The sequence below is a fragment of the Nilaparvata lugens genome, chromosome 9 (assembly GCF_014356525.2).
Source record: "Nilaparvata lugens isolate BPH chromosome 9, ASM1435652v1, whole genome shotgun sequence".
NCBI lineage: Eukaryota > Metazoa > Arthropoda > Insecta > Hemiptera > Delphacidae > Nilaparvata > Nilaparvata lugens.
The window spans coordinates 28,128,733-28,148,654 of record NC_052512.1 but is presented as its reverse complement, the minus strand read 5'-3'; the positions used below and the strand labels follow the sequence as shown (position 1 = coordinate 28,148,654).

The 19,922-nt window shown below is 38.9% G+C and overlaps 1 protein-coding gene across 1 annotated transcript in view; it reads right to left on the bottom strand.

Moving 5' to 3' along the window:
• LOC111049986 overlaps positions 1-19,922 on the bottom strand; it is a 57,243-nt gene that overhangs the window by 17,637 nt on the left and 19,684 nt on the right. The window contains exon 2 of the mRNA XM_039435294.1: positions 8,596-8,643. Within this exon, the coding sequence (XP_039291228.1) occupies positions 8,596-8,643 (48 nt within the window). The remainder of the gene's footprint in view (positions 1-8,595; positions 8,644-19,922) is intronic.

Below are 19,922 nucleotides of genomic sequence, written 5' to 3'. Positions count from 1 at the left end.
AACACAGGCCGTGTGAAACTTTCATCTCCAAGACATGACTGAATCACAATTAGAACAATAGCACAATAGAGCTTTGACTACTTCAATCACAATACAGCAGAAGTAATTTTCCGAACCAACATGGAATTGTTTGGATTGAGATAATTAAGATTTTATTTCAATTATTAACTGGCCCTCAGGTTTTTATTTTTCATTTTTACTATGAATAATTCATCGCAACATAATTTACTTTTATCCTACAGAATGATAACACCTGTTATTCACTTCATCATAATTTTGCTAATTACCACGGATTAAAGCAACTATCACCAGCTTCATTCTCTGACTGCAATAATTATTTGAACCATTACCTCATGGAGAAATATTATTCAGAATAGACTGACTTATAATTCTCTCCCAATATGCATGAATCGTTATATAGTTTGAAGACTATAACTGACGATTAGAAAGAAAAAATGATTCAAATTCCATATGTTAACCCATGCTTGACAACGACTATTTGATCAGGAGCTTCGAAATAGAAATGTGGCGATTTTATTGGGAATGGAAGAAGTGATAGTAACACTTCCGATTTAACAGATAAAGCCCAAAGACTGATTATCTGGATAATTGAACTGGAATGGTTGAGTTGCAACTTCTCTTTGACAAGGAAAAATTACACAGAATCTGTTATTAGTTTCACTGCCTTTAAAAAGGCCTATCATTAATGAATTTCTTCAGACATAAAATAATTATTTCCATTATTTTCATCTAGTGCTAATGCAACCAACTTCCTCGAACACCATAATTGAATGTTAGTTATAAATTCCAAGTGAATTCTCTCCAAATTTAATGTTCTTCTCCCCTGCTAGCCTCTCACCTTATTAGTTATGGTGGATTCCCCTTCCTCGGTATTCCATCAGCCGAGTGAGCAGCGTCACCCTGTTCACATGATTCACCCTCCCATCACCATCTTCCTCGGCACCGGCTCCTCCATCGTTTCCGACTCCTCCATCCTCGTCCTCCTCGTCCTCAGGAAGGGGCGGCAAAATCTTGATATCCTCCATGTGAACTGTCAGCCTCTTACCGGCAGCTCCTTCCAACAGCACTACTGAAGCACTCAACATTCTCTCTACCTCATAGGGCCCAGAAAATTTTGGATCTAACTGAGCTGCAAACTGGTTAACTCCGGATGAGAGGTGATAATCTCTCTTATACACCATCTGCCCCATCCTCAATTCTGCTGGTCTTCGCCTGAGATTATAATACCTCCTGGTATTATTATAGGCCTCGTTTAGATTATCTAAAATGAGCTTCTGTGCACGCTTCAGCACCTGAAGCCTCCTCATCTTAGCCGCTTGACTTGTGCCTCCATCCTCCTGTCAGGGATCACCTTCCTCCTCGCAGCTAGCATCTCCTGGTGCTCTTAACTGTCAGGAAAGCAGGAGTATACTTGGTACCGACATGTACTGCTGTATTCATGGCAAAACAAAAACACGTAATGACAGCTTCCAGCCGTCACTCTTGGGTGCATCGGGAGGCTGCTGCCGGGCCCATATATGTCGATAAAGGGCCTCACCCCTCACCATATAATCGGGTATTACGGAGCAGGTTGCTTTTCATATTTCTCAAGACCAGGAGTCTTAACTCCGCCCTAAAAATGTGACAATGGCGACCACCTCTCCTGTAGCCTCCTTTTGGCCTCCATTGTTGTTGGCCGGTGTTTCACCTCCCAGCCATGCTCTGGAGAGTGCATCTGGGACCACGTTCAGCTTTCCTCATCGATATTCAATAACCAGGTTATACTGCTGCATTTCTAAAGCCCATTTCGCGAGCCTTCCTGTCAGTTTCGGGATTGCTCTGAGCCACTTTAGAGCCTGATGATCTGTGATAACGGTAGTCTTGTAGCCCTTGTAACATATTTAATTTGGATTGATAAATAAAAATCCCTAGTTGAAATATTTATAGGTCTAAGTGGAGTAATTGGCTAATATCGCCAAAGAGATAACGTAAAGATTAGATAATATCAGATGTCCTGGCTAAACTGTACAACAGCCTAAGAGGAATGGAAATGATTTTTGCTTCTATATAATATTATATAAAATATTGAAAATTGAGGTTAGGCATAAAACATTCACTGATCGGCGACCTAACGATCGACCGAGCCATACAACGTAGAATCTGACCAAACACCTTGGCAGAAATTCATTGTGGTTTCTTATAAATTAAGAATTTGGTAAAAATACTTGCGCAAGTGAATGTAGTATGAAAGGTATTTTATTAGAAAGTAACGAATCAATTCATATATTGGATGATCTATCAATCAAAGAAGTATAAAATCTAGGCTGTTATTACGATATTCATATGATCATTAATTTCTGCAATATAATTTGCAATAGTTTATTGTAGCTCTGATTCACAAGATGAATTGCTCTATTCATTCCTTCAGGTGCCAAATCTCGCACCCTGAGATAAAATATATATTTATTACAAAGAAATCTATTAGATACTATAGAATTTAATATATATATTTGGATTACTAGCTTGTCAATTTGTCATGCTGACCTAAGAATTTAGTCTAAATAGAATTGTCCAAGTCAACAGGTATTAGCAAGCTGATATCGCAGCTACATGCAAATAAATGCATATGATCATGAAAATGGAAGCACATGGTAACGTTTCGTGCTATAAAATTTAAAGAATAGTATTTAGCCTGTGATATTTTATTGATTTCAATTATTGTTTTGTCTTATATTATATATTTTTTGTCGGTCTATATATTTCTGCTCTGATTTATTTTTTGAGATATTTGTTAATATATGTATCAAATTGTTTATGGTGTACAATTTATTTTCATTCCTCAATACTGTAGGATAAGTATTATATATTTATTTTCTAATGAATTATCAGAATTATTGTGGAAGCTCATATCTGGACCTATTAAGATTTTTATGAGACTGTGTCCTATAAAAAACCACGACCTGATCTTTATAATTATTAGAATATTTCATGCTCTACCGATTGATGCCAAGCAGGAGGCTAATCGTTATTTAACTATTAAAAATAACGTGACACCCTCTATATACGGCTTAAATTTTCTCAATGCGAGAATCACAGCCAAGCATTCCTTTTCTGTTGTGGAATACTCAAGTTCGGCCCCCTTGAGCCCTCTGCTTGCATAGGCAATGACCTTCTCCTCTTCATCGACCTCTTGGGTGAGTACAGATCCCAATCCGTATTTCGAGGCATCTGTCTGGAATGTGAATGAAAGTTCAAAATGAGGATATGTCAGTACTGGCGATCTAGTGAGGGCCCCCTTTTACACCTGGAAGGCCCTCTCCTCTACTGGTCCCCAGTGCCATTTCACTTCCACCTTCAGCAGCCGGTGAAAGGGTGTTGCAAGGTCTGAAAAATTCGGAACAAACCTCCTATACCAGGACGCCAACCCTAGAAAACTCCGGAGCATTCTCAGCCTCTGTGGAGTTGGAAACTCGTTCACAGCTCTCACCGTTTCTGGATCGGTTCAGAGTCCCTGCTCCATTACAATGTGGCCCAAAAACCGCAACTCTCTCTTCAAAAACTGGCACTTCTCCTAGTTAATTATCAAGCCAGCCTCTTGTAGTCTCCTGAACACTCTAGCTGAGTTCAGCATATGAGCTTCCAGCATCTCTCCCAGGACGATGACGTCATCCAGGTAAGCAAAGGCACAGGACTCCAATTCCAGCCCAATTACCCGGTCCAGAATACATTGGAATGTCACTCCTGCTGAGTGTAGTCCAAACAGCATAATCTGGATTTGGAATAGCCCCCTTCCAGGAACTGTAAACGCTGAAAGCTGCTCACTCTGCTTCTCCAATGGCACTTGCCAATATCCACTCTTCAAGTTGATCAAAGAAATATATTTGGCATTCCTCAATCAATCTAAGATGCCTGTCATATTCGGCAATGAATATGCATCTCATTCTGTGAGTGCATTAATCTGACGGGAATCAATGCAAAATCGCATCTCCCCATAAGCCTTTTCCACCAAGACAATTGGTGAACTCCAAGGGCTACTGCTCGGCTTAAGCACTTGCTGGTTGAGCATACTGTCGACTTCCTTGTTCATCATCGCTTGCTTAAGTGGATTATGAGGATACAGACATTGAAGGAGTTCAGCTCCTTTCTTCAGCCTGATTTTATGCACTAGGAGGTGGGTCGCACACCTGGCTGCCTCTAAGCTTGCAAATGTGACCAAGCTTGAATAGTTGGATTCAGCTCCTGTATCGAGTGGAGCTCAATATTGGTTGCCAGCTACTTCAACTGTTGTATACAGCCTGTTGTCGAACTGCAACTCCGGCTCCAGTTGGATTTGATTCCGGGTTTTCACCACAGCAGCTTAATCCGTAGACCTCTTCTAGTCTCTCTCACAGGTGCAACTGGAACGAGACTCTCCACAGGTTGAGCAGAGAGAAGCCTCAGCGCACTCTGACCTCCAGTTACCCACCTTCTTGCACTACCAGCATACAGGTTCCACTGGAGTTGACTCCACACATCATTGGGTTGTTGTAGGCTCAGGTTTGGGGCAGGATTTAACTGTTTTACGCACCTCCTCCTGCTTTGCAGCCTGTTGCCTCTGTTGAGCACTTTTCTCTTCCAGTTTTATTCGCTCATGTTGCCAGGCCAGCTTGAGCAGATCATCAACCAAATGAACTTCGGCTTCCCTTATGTACAGCTTGTACTGAGGTGAGAGATTCTTGTGGAGCCTATGCAGCTGGTGGCTGATTGAAAAGTCTCCTCTCTTCGTCATGAGGGTCTGAAGTTCCTCCATATAGTCGTTGATGGCCTCGCCTACACGTTGCCGTGGACCCAGGATTTGAGTATCCAGGTACTCCAAGTAGGTCCCTGGATAGTAACGAGACCGGAAGTCTCTTACAAAGTCGTTCCAGTGATGCCAGAGCCCCCTCCGGTCCGCATCCACAAGGAACACCTTCCCGCTAACATTTCTGGTAGCGCCGGGAACAACTGCTCCCCTGTCAGCCCATAGGCTTGTTGCAATTATTCGAGGTGCTCCAGAAAACTAGGAGCGTCTCCGTTGCCATCATATGACAACCTCCATCCCTGAGCTTCATCACACACAGTTACTGGGTCCATGAATGGAGTGTGAGGTGCTGTGACTCTGGTAGGCAATTTCGGTGCACAGCTTCTTCACTTGGAGGTTGGAGGAGCATTGTGAGGAATCGCTGCCACTGCTCTGTCAATGCTCTCCTCAATTTGGAACAGGAGCCATCAGTTGGCACCGAGTCTAAGAGCAATGCGATGGTGTCTCTCCTCTGTAAGTGATACACCCATGAATGACAGGATTTGCAATCTGGCAGCTGGTGAGGCTTCCTCGGGTAATTTTTCGAGTCTGGAAGACTCCTGATTATCCTCCTCTACAGTAGGCCACAGTGACATTCCTCTACAGGAGGCCACAGTGACGTTGCTTCATGGTAGCCCACACTAGCTCCATTGCTAGCCTGGATTGGACTGCTGGATTCGCCTGCTATTCTCCTGTGGTGATCCACTAGGATCTTCCTGAGCTCCGCCACCATACCTGTTGATGGTAACCTCGCCGATGTTGCTAGTTCCACTGCTTCATTACGATGGAGTTTGTAGATCCAGGACACTCCCGGATTGCTGCTTTCCTCTCGCTCCTCCTTGTCATCTACACCGCGATTACACTTCTCTTCAGCACTCATTGCTGTTCTTCTCCTTCTACTTTTAGCCCAACGTTCGTTTGCCAATCTTCTGAGTAGATTTATGCTCACACATTCTTCTACCAGAATTCCCAGTGTCGCTCTGGGCTAGCTAGACTCAGTCAGCGTCTTGGGTGAGCCACAGCAGGGGACGGAAGGCTTGATGTGGTGTCCATCAACCACCCTCGTTCGAGTTGGGGGTTGGAACAGGGTCTTGAGTACTCTGCTGAAGTGATTCCCTCTTTTAGTGCTTCCCCACTGCCTAACTGGGTTTGGCGGGGAATGATAGGAGTAGAAACGATCTGGCGTCTTCTGTGAGTATGGTCTCGAGTAAAGGAGAAATGTTTCAGATTGTCACTAGGTGTCCTCTTGCTATTCTAATTGGAACTAGCAAGGTAGAAGAGCCTTGGAACTGAGTGTCACAGCTGGTCACCGAGTCCCTCACCTCGGGCACCAGGCATTTTCTGCTGCCAAGATCGGTGTCTCAGGGTCAAGAAAGGCGTTCCCAAGCCTTACTCGAAGTCCTATTGCTTTCCCAGTTGGAACTAGCAAGGTAGGAGAGCCCTAGCACCGGGTGTCACTGCTGGTTACTGTGTCCCTTACCTCAGGCACCGGCAATCCCCTGCGGCCAGAATCATGTCTCAGGGTCAGGGAAGGCATTCCCAAGCCTTACTCGAGGTCCTTTTGCTTTTCCAGTTGGAACTAGCAAGGTAGGAGGGCTTTTGCACCAGGCATAACTGCTGATCACCGGGTCCCCAACCTCGGGCACCGGCCATTTCCAGCGGCCAGGATCGTGTCTCGGGGTCGGGAAAGGCGTTTTCAAGCCGTACTCGAGGTCCTCTTGCTTTTCCAGTTGGAACTGGCAAGGTAGGAGAGCCCTTGCACCGGGCATTGCTGCTGATCACTGGGTCCCTAACCTCGGGCAACTGCTATTTCCTGCAGCCAGGATTGTGTCTCTGGGACGAGGAAGGCGTTCCTTGAGGACTCGAGGTCCTCTTACCGTTCATGATCGTCTTTGTGATGTCCCTGTGTCTAGTCGGGCTTTAGCCAAAACCCGACTTTTCGCCACTGGTCGAAACAGGCAAGGTGGCTGCTAAAAGTCGCTGAAGTGGTCGCACAATACTCACCTGCTGCGAGTGTTGTATCTTGGGGCTTCCAACGTCTTCTATTAACACCAGTTAACAGAAAACACAATATTCGGAGTAGTCGAAGTTGTTGGAGTATACTCTGGTCACAAGTTGTACTCACTTGCTAGCAGCGCGCTGCTTCCTTCCCTAGTTCTCGACCAACCACCCATGCTAGACTGACTTTTACTGCCTCTCGGCAACCTCCCTTGGCAGCTGAGTGGGATGGGGTGAGGATGCACAGCATAGTTGAGCAGTAGCTCAGTGGATGTCTTGCTCGTTGTACAATGAGATCTCATGATGAGATTACCGAGTGTCTTCAAAACTAGCTCTAAAATCAATCCTCCTCACTAGTTACAATATATATCAAGACAAGTTGAATCCTCCATCTGATTTCTCCATCTCCATTTCTGAATCCTCCATCAACTTCCTAGATGTCAATGTAATCCTTTCCAACTCCAATACCTTATCCACCAATACTTTCACCAAATCCACCCACACTCAACAGTTCCTACACTTTGAAAGTTGTCATCCCTACCACATCAAGAGATCCATCCCACGTTCCCTCTCAATCCGAGGCCAAAAAATTTGCAGTGATTCCCACTATCTTGACCAGTACCTCAAAGAACTCCACCAACCCCTCCTGAAATGTAACTATCCTGAAAGGTTGTTACAGAAACAAATCTCCTCCAAAACTGGCACTAATCCAACCATGTAAAATTCCCAAATTCCATAAACTCCAAAGCTCTGTACCACCCACTTACCTGGAATCCCTGGACACCTCAAAGCTGTCCTTGAAGATCTGTTTCATGTCATCTCTTCCAATCTCTCTACCAATCACCTTCTTCAGCAACCACCCACCCTCATCTATAAGCAACCTCCAAGCCTCAAGAAAATTCTCAGGAAAAACAAATCATTCACAAGATGATCTGCAAACGTCTGTGTCTCTTCATCACTACTATTCGCCCATTCTTCTTTCCTCCTTCTCTCTTCTTGTCCTCTTTTTGGGAGGAGGAGATTGATGAATGATGTTTCTCATTTCCTCGGCTGCCTTCCAGAGTGAGTGGTCCATTCGACGTCCTGCTCCAAGATTTATCAAGGAACTATTGATTCATTCATTCTTGATACCTTGAATATCTCTCCTTAGTTCTTGAGTTTTCTCATAATCATTTCTCTGATTTTCGCTGAGTAATTATATCTAGTGGTTCTCCTACTGATCTGTGGAGTATAACATGATGCTGCCTGTTGTACATCAGTAACAAAGTTCTCTATACTCTGTACAAAATTACTTTTGACTTGAGATGGACATGCACCTCAGAGAAGGTATACAGCGGCAGGGATACGACGGCGGCGATGTCGCCGTTCTGAACTGGCCAGCGTTCTCTAATCTATAGTAAGTATTCAAGTGCTCATGTTAAACTTACGAAGTTTCCTCTCTGCAAGCTCTGACTCGACTGACTCTAATCAACAAATTGGCAACTGCGCTTTCACCTATGATTCCATCCATCACTGTAATTAGCTGATCTCCCTCTATTTCTCTGTGCTGCAAATTCCTTCCAGTCAAAAGAAATTTTGTACAGAGTATAACTCCTGATCAATCTGTGTTTCGTTCTCAACTCAAGGTGAGGCTTAAAGCTCACAGTAAAACAACGAGCTCAGATTCTCAATTATACAACATCAAAAGTAGCTTAGTACCCTATTTCATTGGATTTATGTGGATTTTCAAAGTTATAAAGTAACCTTTGAAACACTCTATATGATAAAATACTACTCACCCATGATTTTGCTTCTTGTACGAGCCCAAACATCATTCTTGGAAAGATCTGTAAAAAACATTCGTCACTGAACACTCAAGTTTGAATAAATAAATGGAGACTTGGAGAAAATATCAGCTGTGTTGCCAAGTTATGCGGGATCTTGATGTTTCCATGCATGCATCACTGGATATACTCGAATTGACAACACTAGATCGTGTTGCGGACTGTTGCCGAATTGCATACATGTGGGCTTCCATGGAAGAAGATTGAAATTTTGCACATCTGGCAGCACGGATATCTTCTGAAAGTCTAAACTCACTTCATATAGAATATACACACAATCAGAATAGTCTATACATTATGCTTGGTCAAGCAGAAATGGTCAAACATGCTCAAATCAGAAATGGTTCACAATGTGTGCACTGTCGATTGAAATGCTACTTATTACTGGTGAAAGAATGGATTAAAGTTAATTTTTCCGGATTTTCTGATCCAGCAAAAACACAAGAAATGTTTTTGTCCAATGGCTAGACTTGACAAGGATGCACAAAAGTGGTGAGCACTCTGAAAGTACAATCCAGGACGAACCATACAAAACTTCAGTATTTCAATGATCAGTGAATGATGAATTCAATGCACGTCTCCTCAGTGATTAAGCATACATTTGGTATGTCAGTACAATCATAATAAAGATGGCATAGGAAAGTATATAATGGTATGAGTCGTTCATGTCCAAATTTCAAACCAATTGTTTGTCAACTCTTATGGAGACTATTTACATAATTTTGACAAAATAATTGATAGTTTTCATTTTTTTCAATGTTTCCTGAACATTAGTAAATTGCGTTTTGTGAAACAAAATTTTCTAAAGTCTCAAGCACGGGTTCACTGCTAGTACCAATAAATTCGAAAAAATGATGTATAACCTTGACAGAATCCGTTATAATATATGGGCTGCAAGGGTGGGATGACACTAAAAAGTGAAAATCAGATGAATTCAGTGTCTATTCTACTTAGTCCAGGCAATGGATGCTCAAAAAAAGGGTGTAGATAGAAATGTTTGGAAGACAATTTTTGACCCCACAGTTCTCTTTAGGGTAGTGAGGAGGTAAACATATCAGAAGTCCCCATCTCTACACCCTGTGCTAAGATGGTGGGGGTGGTTTAAAGGTACTATTTTTTGGTTCACTCAAAAAACTCAAAAAATCTGGTGTGGTACACTCACACAACTTTCCTTGCTCATTGAACTGGGAGCCTTATTCTTAAACGACAATAATTTAGAGAAATAACATAATGACGATTGGCTGCAACATAATTATTCGAAACTACGATCAGACTACTGTATATGTGTGTATATAATTGTTCCCAGAGTACTTTTTCCTTTGTGTGAATTGTGAAATCCGATGATTTTTCAAAAGTCGTCAAAACAGCTGTTCTACAGATGAAATATCTCGACTATGTGTTATTTTTATAGACTGCTCTACCTACCTACCTCATGCACGAGAAGGAGGTTACAAAGTCCATTTCTCAAGGATGGGGTGAACCCCCATTAGTTTCCCAAAAAGAAGACTCATGCCAGTTGATGGAGCTGATGAATAACTATACAGTGTATGAATTTGAAATAGATCAGTCTTTTAATTTATGAGAAAATCGTGAAAAACATGGTTTTTTAGTAATTATCCGCCATTTTTCTCGAGAATATTACGCAGCTCCTGCAATTTTCCCAGAAATGAGACTCATGTCAGTTGATAGAGCTTATAAATAGCTATCCATGGTATAAATTTGAAGAAAATCGTTACAACCGTTTCGAGAAAACCGTGAAAAACATGTTTTTTTAGTAATTATCTGCCATTTTTCTCGAGAATATTATGCAGCTCCGGCAATTTTCCCAGAAATGAGACTCAGGTCAGTTGATAGGGCTTATGAATAGCTATCCATGATATGAATTTAAAGAAAATCGTTGAAGCTGTTTTTGAGAAAATCGTGAAAAACATGGTTTTTTAGTAATTTTCCGCCATCTTGAATTGAATTCTATTGAATTCCTTATTGTCGGATCCTCATGGTATAAGGACCTTAAGTTTAAAATTTCAAGTCAATCGGTTAATGAGGGATGAAGTTATCGTGTTCACAGATATACACACATACACACACACACACACACACACACATACACACACACACACACACACACACACACACACACACACACACACACACACACACACACACACACACACACACACACACACACACACACACCACACACACACACACACACACACACACCACACACACACACACACACAACACACACACACACACACACACACACACACACACACACACACACACACACACACACACACACACACACACACACACACACACACACACACACACAGACCAACACCCAAAAATCATGTTTTTGGACTCAGGGGACCTTGAAACGTATAGAAAACTTGAAATTATTGGGGTACCTTAATTTTTTTTGGAAAGCGATACTTTCCTTACCTATGGTAGTAGGGCAAGGAAAGTGAAAATATATATCCTTAAGACTTGACTGTGATATAGAAATAAAAGCTTTCATAGTTTTCTAAAATATTTATTCCACAACTTCTTTGATATCTCCTCTAGTTTTTGAGATATCCGCTCTTGAAGGTGTGACATTTTTGAAAAAACCACGTTTGTCACCATTTTTTTTCTATTTCTGCTCTTTTAACTTTTCAAAAATCGACGAGAAAAAGCCATGCTGATTATGAGCTTATAGAGCATTATATTATCTTATATTTGATGTATAATTTCACACTTTCACGAATTTCTCTTCACCTTTTGCAGCAGCTTTAGTGTTGTGTGTGAAATTTCCATTTTTGCAACAATAGACCAATTGACAAAGGAATTCGGAGGGAATGTTTTAAACAAAATTTTCGACTCTGCGGCTTTGTTGAGACTAGTTAGAAGAAGAACATATCAAAAGACCTCATTCCTAACTCATGTGATAAGGTGATGAGGGTGGTTTAGAAGTTGCATTTTTCAGCTTTTTGCTTCCACGCTCATACCTAGAGAACAATGCTTTCAATCGAAATAACTAACTATTCAGAAATGAAGCTTGATAAATTCTCTACACTTTTTGTTGAGTGGGATTTTGTGATTTCATCAACAGTTCCCGAGATATTCGCTCTTGAAGGTGTGTAATTGTTAAAATAACAGGTCAATGTTTATCCAATGTTTTGCTCTTTCAGGGCTTATAACTCTCCAACAATGCATCATAAAAATTGATGCTTATCGTTGGTTTGTAGAGCATTGAATCCTCTTTAAAATGATTCATCATTTCACCATTCCAAGTTAACCTCACTATTCCAAGTAAACCTCAAGCAGTCACCTATAAAAATTGATAAAAAACAATGTTCAGCAATAGCAGAATTTCTGAGTGTAGGAGAACCAACTATTACAATAAATTCTTTTACAACTTTGGAAGTTGTTCCCTTCCGAGAACGTTTAGAAGTTGAACGTTTAGAACAAGATTGTTGGAAAACTGAGTCACCTTCTGCACAGCGAGTCCAGCCTTCTGAAAAGATATGCATCCACTTCTGAAGAACCAGGGTTAGAAGGATGCCAAGCATATGAAGAACATCGCACCCCTACCACCAGTGATAGACCAATTGCAAGACGTACAAACTGAGTGTTCTATCACCTTAGACCTGTTGTGGAGGAGCACATTTTCGAGATGCTGGATTGAAGGGTTTTTGTTCCATCCAATGGCCCATGAAGTGCACCAGTAGTTCTTGTGAAAAAAAAATTTCATGGATGGTAACATCAAATATCGTTTTTGTACAGACTTTCATGCACTAAACGAGGTCACCAAGGCTGATGCTCATCCTCTGCCCTCAATTAATGAGACCATAGATAATTGAGGCAGTTTTGAATACTCCTCCACCATTGATCTCCACAATAGATACCATCAGATCTGGATAGCTGAGAAATACCAGGAGAAAATAGCTTTTATCACAGTGGAAGACCACTTATAATATGAATGAATGGCTTTCTGCTTGACAGGTGCTCCTGTGACTTTTCAATGCTTGATGGACAACCTCTTGACTAGATTTTGGGAATGGACTGCTTTGTCCATTGAGAAGATGTAATTGTATTCAGCTTATGGATACCTCAGCATGCAGAACGAATTGATCATGTCCTCAGTATTTTTGAAAATGCAAATTTGAAGGTGAATTTGAAGAAATAAAATTTTGTCGAAAGCTCTGTCCAATAACTGGCATACCTGGTAACATCTAAAGGGGTGAAACCAGATCTGGCAACGATTCAGGCTGTGAACAATTATCCAGTACCTAGAAACATCATGTAAATCCATGACTAGCTTGGGTTACTTGGTTACTGCCAACAATTTGTGAAGAATTCAGCTGAGATCACTCAACCCTTCTCACAAGTCACCTTGAAGGGTCTGTCATTTGTGTGGGGCTCCAAACGAATGCAATCTTCTGAAAAATTAGAGCAAGTGTTGTGTTCAGACCAGATTTTGATTTTCCATGACTTTCATAAGAGGTTCAGGGCTCCAACAGACGTATCAGGGATGGCCGTGGGTGCAATCCTATCTCAGAAAACAGAGGACGGGGAACGACCTATGGCATATGCCAGCCATCAGCTAAATGCTGCAAAAAATAAGTATAGCACAACTAAGAGTGAGCTGTTGGCAATGATCTTTGCCACCAAGCAGTTCCGTTGCTATCTACTGGGGAAGAAATTCCAACTTGTTACTGATCATGCTGTCCTAGAATGAATGTTAATCCTGCGTGACCCATCATCACATGTAACAAGATGAGCAATAAGATTATTGGAGTTTGGTTATGGAGTGGTGCACAGTTAGTACAGTCAAGGTCTTTGACAAATGTCTTCCACTTTTCTAAATGTTGTATACATCTTGCCACATGCAAGCCTGCTAGAGGTTCCAACGTTGGTTCAAAGAGCATCACTTCAGTAATAGGAGTATCGGTATAAACATCTGCCAGCTCCTCGAAATATGCCGGTGCAGTCAGACTTTGTATCACATACATGTGAAAGATCTTTTTATCATCGGTGGACGTAGTGACAATGTGGCTGGCAGACGTTACAGCATGCTGCTCCGTTTTTTCTTTCATCGCTCCATCCAGTTCAGTTGAATGGCTTGGCTTGTTCCTTTCCACCGCTAGATGATGGGATCAAACGCTGGCCCTTCATCTTGTGCTGTACTTCTGGAGGGAATTTTTCAGCCGCTGACAAAAATTTTCCTGGCACAGCTGGCTTGCGCACCGGACAGAGTCTCTTGCCACTATTTTCACTTGTATTCTCATTAGTCATCGGCTGTCCCTCTCTTCTCTTATTCTTATTGTCTTCCCACTTTGTATGTCCCAAGGATAGTATATATACTATTCTTGTGTATGTCCATCTGTAGCATCAGATTCGGTACTACTGTGGGTCGGCATCTAAAATGGGATAAGTCCAATTTTTCCAAAACTAGGGTTTTTGTGGCATGTCAATCACAGGGCTATTTCTCAGATGTTTAGAAGGTTAGAGGTCACATATTGTATTCACAACCTTCACAATGGAAAGAGTGTCTAATGAGGTACTTGAAATTATTCTGTAATGTAGAAAGGGCAAATGACTTATCTCCTTTTACATGATCAGAGGAAGCTCCTGATTTTTGTGTGAAATGGGACAATACATACATTACTATTGACTTGGGTATCTGCTTACGCACTGGTACTGTTCATGTAATCCCAGCCAAAGTCACAAGACTAAACAGCTCGATTCCCAGCCAGCTGCCACATTTCACATTATTGTTTTGATGAAATGTTACATGCAGACAAGCTATTAGATCTCAATAAGGCAATTTGGGAGACTTTCACAGAAAATAAATTTTATTTGGGAAACAAAACAACAAATAATAAGGAAGAATTTTATTAAAAAAACTGAAATGTAGTAATTTTGAAAAATTTTACAATGGTCAAACAAGTAGATGTTTTCAAAAAAGGTTCATTGATCATATTCAGGCTTTTAAATCGGAAGACTAATACAAAAATATCGGCATCTGAACATTTGAATGATTATAATCATGAATATATTGATATAAATTCTTTGAAGGGAAAATTGAGCTTTGGTTGCCAATGGCCAAGTTGCACAAAAGCCAATTAAATTTTAACCGTGATTAATTTCACAAGGACAAATCAGAAAAGTCGTCTCCTCTGGAAGATCTTCTCTGATTGGTTCTCGTGAAATTAATCACGGTTAAAATTCAATTGGCTTTTGTGCAACCGGGCCAAAGAGTAATAAATTGAATGTAAGAGTAGAAATTTATATTTATAAAACTGCGAAATTGGATAGGAATGATTTTATAAATATAATTCAATTCATCTTTAATAATCCTATTTCTGATAAAATCAAAAGTAAATATGATGTAAATTATATTATTGCATCCAAAAATACTGAATGAGATATAGCCTGAATGAATTTTATAAAATTAAGCACATAGACATTGTGCCGAGCACTCTTTTTAATTCAGGCATTTTCCCAAGTTATATTAGTAAATTTAATACGCAATAGACTAGAGCCATTATTGTAAGTGAGTTAGCGAAATAAATTATTTTCTCTCTCTATTATGAATGGCCATGACTTCGAGTTTCCCATGATAGATATTTAAAAATTGTGGCTCCGAGTCGTCGAGGAATGTAGATTATGGAATTATCTCTAAAACTTAGCCTTCCTGTCGCAACATTAGAGTGCGATAAGTTGGAAAACAGCAAGCATTGAAATTATAACAAACTACCGATTTTGCAGTTACTATTTGGTCCAAAGGCTCTAGAAGCCACGCGATGATTGGTCAAATTGATTCCCTTTGCCCAATAGGAGACCTGTTTCTAAATACAGTAGTGGGGATTCCCCAGTCGAGAGACCAGATTACGTTTCGGAGGACACTTTGCTAGGAGCACTACGGGAGTAAAGATGTAGTCATTATGTTTTGCCCTTTTTGGGCAAGTTTATAAGTTTATATAATTAGTTAATGTAGGAGCTAGCTTTATTTTTATTAAAGTTTAAATTTTCTAGTAGTGCCATGTCCTGAAAAGTTTAATTGTGTTTCTTCATCATGTACGAATAATTGTTTCTTCAAATAACCGCTAAGGTACATGAAATAAGGTTGAAACATAATTTAGGGAATTTAATTGATTAAAGCTTCAATCAAAGAGTATATAATCAACAAAGCCTGTTATTTTTCAAGTTAATAATATTGATTGAGAATAATCCTTTTGATTTTATCACTGATGGAAGATACTTTGATTGCTGATTGCTGAAAGTCAGGAAGATAGCCTCTAAATTGGAATGGAATTTTTAAGATTATGTTCATATTGAGTTTATGACATTTTATAATTTATATTTTTCAGACTCTGTTTTCTCATGTCATTAAGGCTTTCGAATGATCTAGTAAATTTTTTATGATAGAAATCTTAATAGACGAAGGAGAAAGTTTTTCTTTTCCAGAAAATTAATATTAATGAATGTTCAAATTTTAATACAACTTAAATTATTTTCTATGTGTCTACTAATTTTATTTAATTGAAGGTAAAAACTATCTACAAGATGAATCTTATAGGGCAAACATTATTTTTACCTTAAAGTGAAATTTTCAATATTTTTTTCTTTTATTGTGTTATGAAGTGTCTTGTTTTATTTGGTGATAAATTCATAATTCTAGTTGATACTCGTTTTTGGACTCGTATTTGTAGGTAAATCAAATCATAAACTCTGGAATGTTCATTTTTAATTAAGGTTCTGAGCAGTTTTGGGCGAATGCCTGTTATTTACACTTGGATTGCGTCCTATAGTACATAAATAATAAATAAAATAAATGTTGGCTAGCGCACAAGTTTCCAACAATACTAGCCGAGCTACTATATGAAGAATTATATTTGATTTCGCAAACCACACGAAAATTATTATATAAGTTAGCATCATTACAATCTGAATTATTCCTTTTCTAAGAGTATTATATCAATTTATATAAAAGTTAACATCATAATAAATGAAGTATTCATTTTCTAAGAGCATTATATTAATTTATTACGGGTGTTTTCATAAATGTTGCATTGTATATTAATGACACTCTGGCAAGTAAATTTGTTTTAAATCTGTTAAATTTTGAGAATGAAATCAGAACGTCAAGATAAAATCTAAATTAAATAACAGAATAAACTCCTGTCTTAGCTTTCGATGAATTGTAGGAAGAGTTAGAAATTAATTCTGTAATACATTCATTCACAGCGGTTCATGTGTGTCCCCAAACCAACTTTATGTACCACCCCTTTGAATCCGCAACTTTATGTAACACCGCTTCAAGACACCCGTTCAGACGACAGGTCTAGGGACGTAAGAGGACGTCGCAGTCAAGCCAAATTCAACCGGTAAAAGTTCACCGCCAAAACAAGGTACTGTAACCCCGACGATAAAGCAACGTACAGACCAACGAAAGTGCAGTGTAGTGAAACAAAGGTTCATTAGAGGATGTCAATCAAAAGTGGGGATTCAAAATTATTATGAAATGGGTTATATGGGATACTATCGACGAAATTTGGGTTCAACGGGTTTTTTCTTTCTTGAGTAATTTCATGTTGAAATTAATTGGTTATTTTATGACTGATCTTGTTTGGTTTTGTGACGTATTGCTATCTAAACGGGGATAGTAATGCGCCCCCGAATCAGATGAAGAATGTCAACAAAGTAACATGATATTGTTGTTTCTGTTGTTCGATTTTAGTTGCCAATGTTTATTGAAGTTGTTTGTATTTTTTTTCAATTATTTCAAAGTGTAGTGTTAGTTTATAGTAGAAACCTACTAAATCAGGCATGGCAAGATTAATTGAAGTTTTCTTGACTCTAGCCCGTTCACCTGCATGAATTAGGTATAGACTCAGGTATTTTCTAGATGTGTCGGCCTATTTCTGAATTCTAAATTTTATTCAAAATTATCTTTTTTAGCACTTTTAAAAAGTGCAGGCACACAACTGCGCCACTGCTGCTGAATGTTTAGCAAAAGGCACACAACTGCGCCGACTCTGCTACATAGCATTTTATATCTCTGAAATTCAAATTTAAAAAACAAAATCAAATTTTCTAACTCATTCTAATTAGTTAAGATCAATTTTTCTGAGTCGATACTTAATAATTCATTCTGTGAACGTGTTAACTGTCAATATTTTGGGTTTGGAGTTGAATGAATAATTTATAGTTGCTACTCCAATTTTTCTGGAGTTTAAATAATTGTAGATGAAATAGGGAAGTTATTAAGTTCAGTAAATCCATTAAAATGAAAATCTTTTGAAGTGCTTAAAGATAAAGTCAAGTATCATTGATGCTTAAGTTGAAAGTATTCTGAAACTTTATATTGAAATCGATTATTGACAAATTAAAGGTTTAACGGTAGAATAAAAATTAGTAGAAGAAACTAACATAGGTGAAAAACAACTGATTCTAAGTGCTGAATAAAATTTTTGTATTCTGTAATTCCGTGAATGGTGATAGAAATTATTGTGATGTCAACGTACGTATTCTGGTCTCACGTCGGGTAGTTGAATATCATTATAGTAGTAGTGAATGTGAATATTGAGATTTTAAAAGTCAACTCAATTAAATTAGGAAAATTTGGAAATTATTATGGGAGAATTTTTAGGGAAAATAGGGAAAACTTTTGATAAGTTTAGGTAGATCGAAGGTAATCAGAGAATAAATAGGAAACTGTTTTATTAGTTATTGTTGATATGTAGTTTTGAAAAGTTGATGAGTAGTTTTGGCCTTGAGATGTTTAAACTAAATAATTAGATATTGTAGATTAAAGTTGAAACAATGATCAAATCCTTGGGAATTGTATAAGAATAAGTTGATTGAGTTGAGGTTGTTAAGTCCCTTTATCAGTTATGTTTATTCTCGAAAAGGTGAATCAGTTTTATTATTGGAAATATTTTTTTTAGGTGTGATTTTTGCGGTAGGCATGCGTAGTGATAGTGTAAAGATCCGTTGTGTTGGTGACGTTTCCTGTAGGCTGTGGGGAATTTTTTTTGTTTAGTTAAGACTCAAGATTTAGAGGAGGACACGGGGATGTCCTGCCTGTGTGTGTTGTTGTTGAATTTAGGTAATTGGCGCGAGTGTAGGTCCAGAGAGAACGGAGCACTGCCCGAAAGTTGTCCATGTAACAAATCAAGGAATTTAGCTGTGACTAACCTTGCAAATTTGTACGGTGGAATTGTTTAATTTTAGCGAAAGGCACCGAAGATGGTGTGAGCTAAGATTTTTTTGTATCTAGTAAACGGTCTGGTTCATTCGAGAGTTATGGGGCTCGTCAGTAGAATAACGTAAACCGAAATCTAGAATATTTAGTGAGTCTTCGTAGTGATTGTAAGGAGAGCAATCAGAATAAGGCAGTTTAGGGAAGCCCAGTCAAAAGGTTCGTTAATGTTTGGTAGGAAAGTCAGCCGCAAAAACACAAGTAATAATTAGTGAAAAAAAAGGGGGTATTATTGAGTTTAAAGTTGCTTAGAAATTTGGTATGGTAACGAAAATTGAAAGTTATAGACAATGAATATTTAAAATGATTGGTTAAGGTATACAAATAAAATAACAGAGAAACTTTTTCGAGTACCTAGGTAATGTTAAAATGTTTATCAGTGAAAGTAGAAATAAATATTGGAACAGTACTGAACGGGTTAAATCAAAATAAAATTAACAGTGAAATTCTTCTAGTTGAATTTGAAATGAAAAGGGAAAATCTCTCGAGTCAAGCATGAGTTTAAATTATTCTGTAGTTGAAGATGAAAGGTTGATTAAAAAGTTAATTGGGGATATGAAAGTAGAAATATGTAGGAAAATTCGTGTCAAAAAGGAAATAGAATTTTTGTTGGGAAAATTAAATAAAAGTAATTAACAGTATAGTAGAAATCTTATCTCATTGTTGAGAAATAATTATGTGAGGCTCCAGTAAGGTTGGAAATGTCAGTGCACTTGTAAATCAGTAATAGTGTAATAGTAGCGTATGCTTCCAGTGTTTAGAGAAAATGTCACGTACTCTAGTGAGAAGCGAAATACAGAATTATTATTGTCGATTAACCTGGCACCCGATATCATAGTTTTGTTTTGACTAGCGTTCTGTGGTAAAAGTTTCCTACTGGAATAATATAATGAGAAGTGTTTTTCTCATGATTGTAGAATGCAAAATCACGCTTGAGTCATGTTGGAAAATATCCGAAATAGATGAAAAAAAATAGGAAACAGATCAGTCTATTGAAGACAAGATTTTTTGTCGTGAGTTATAATAA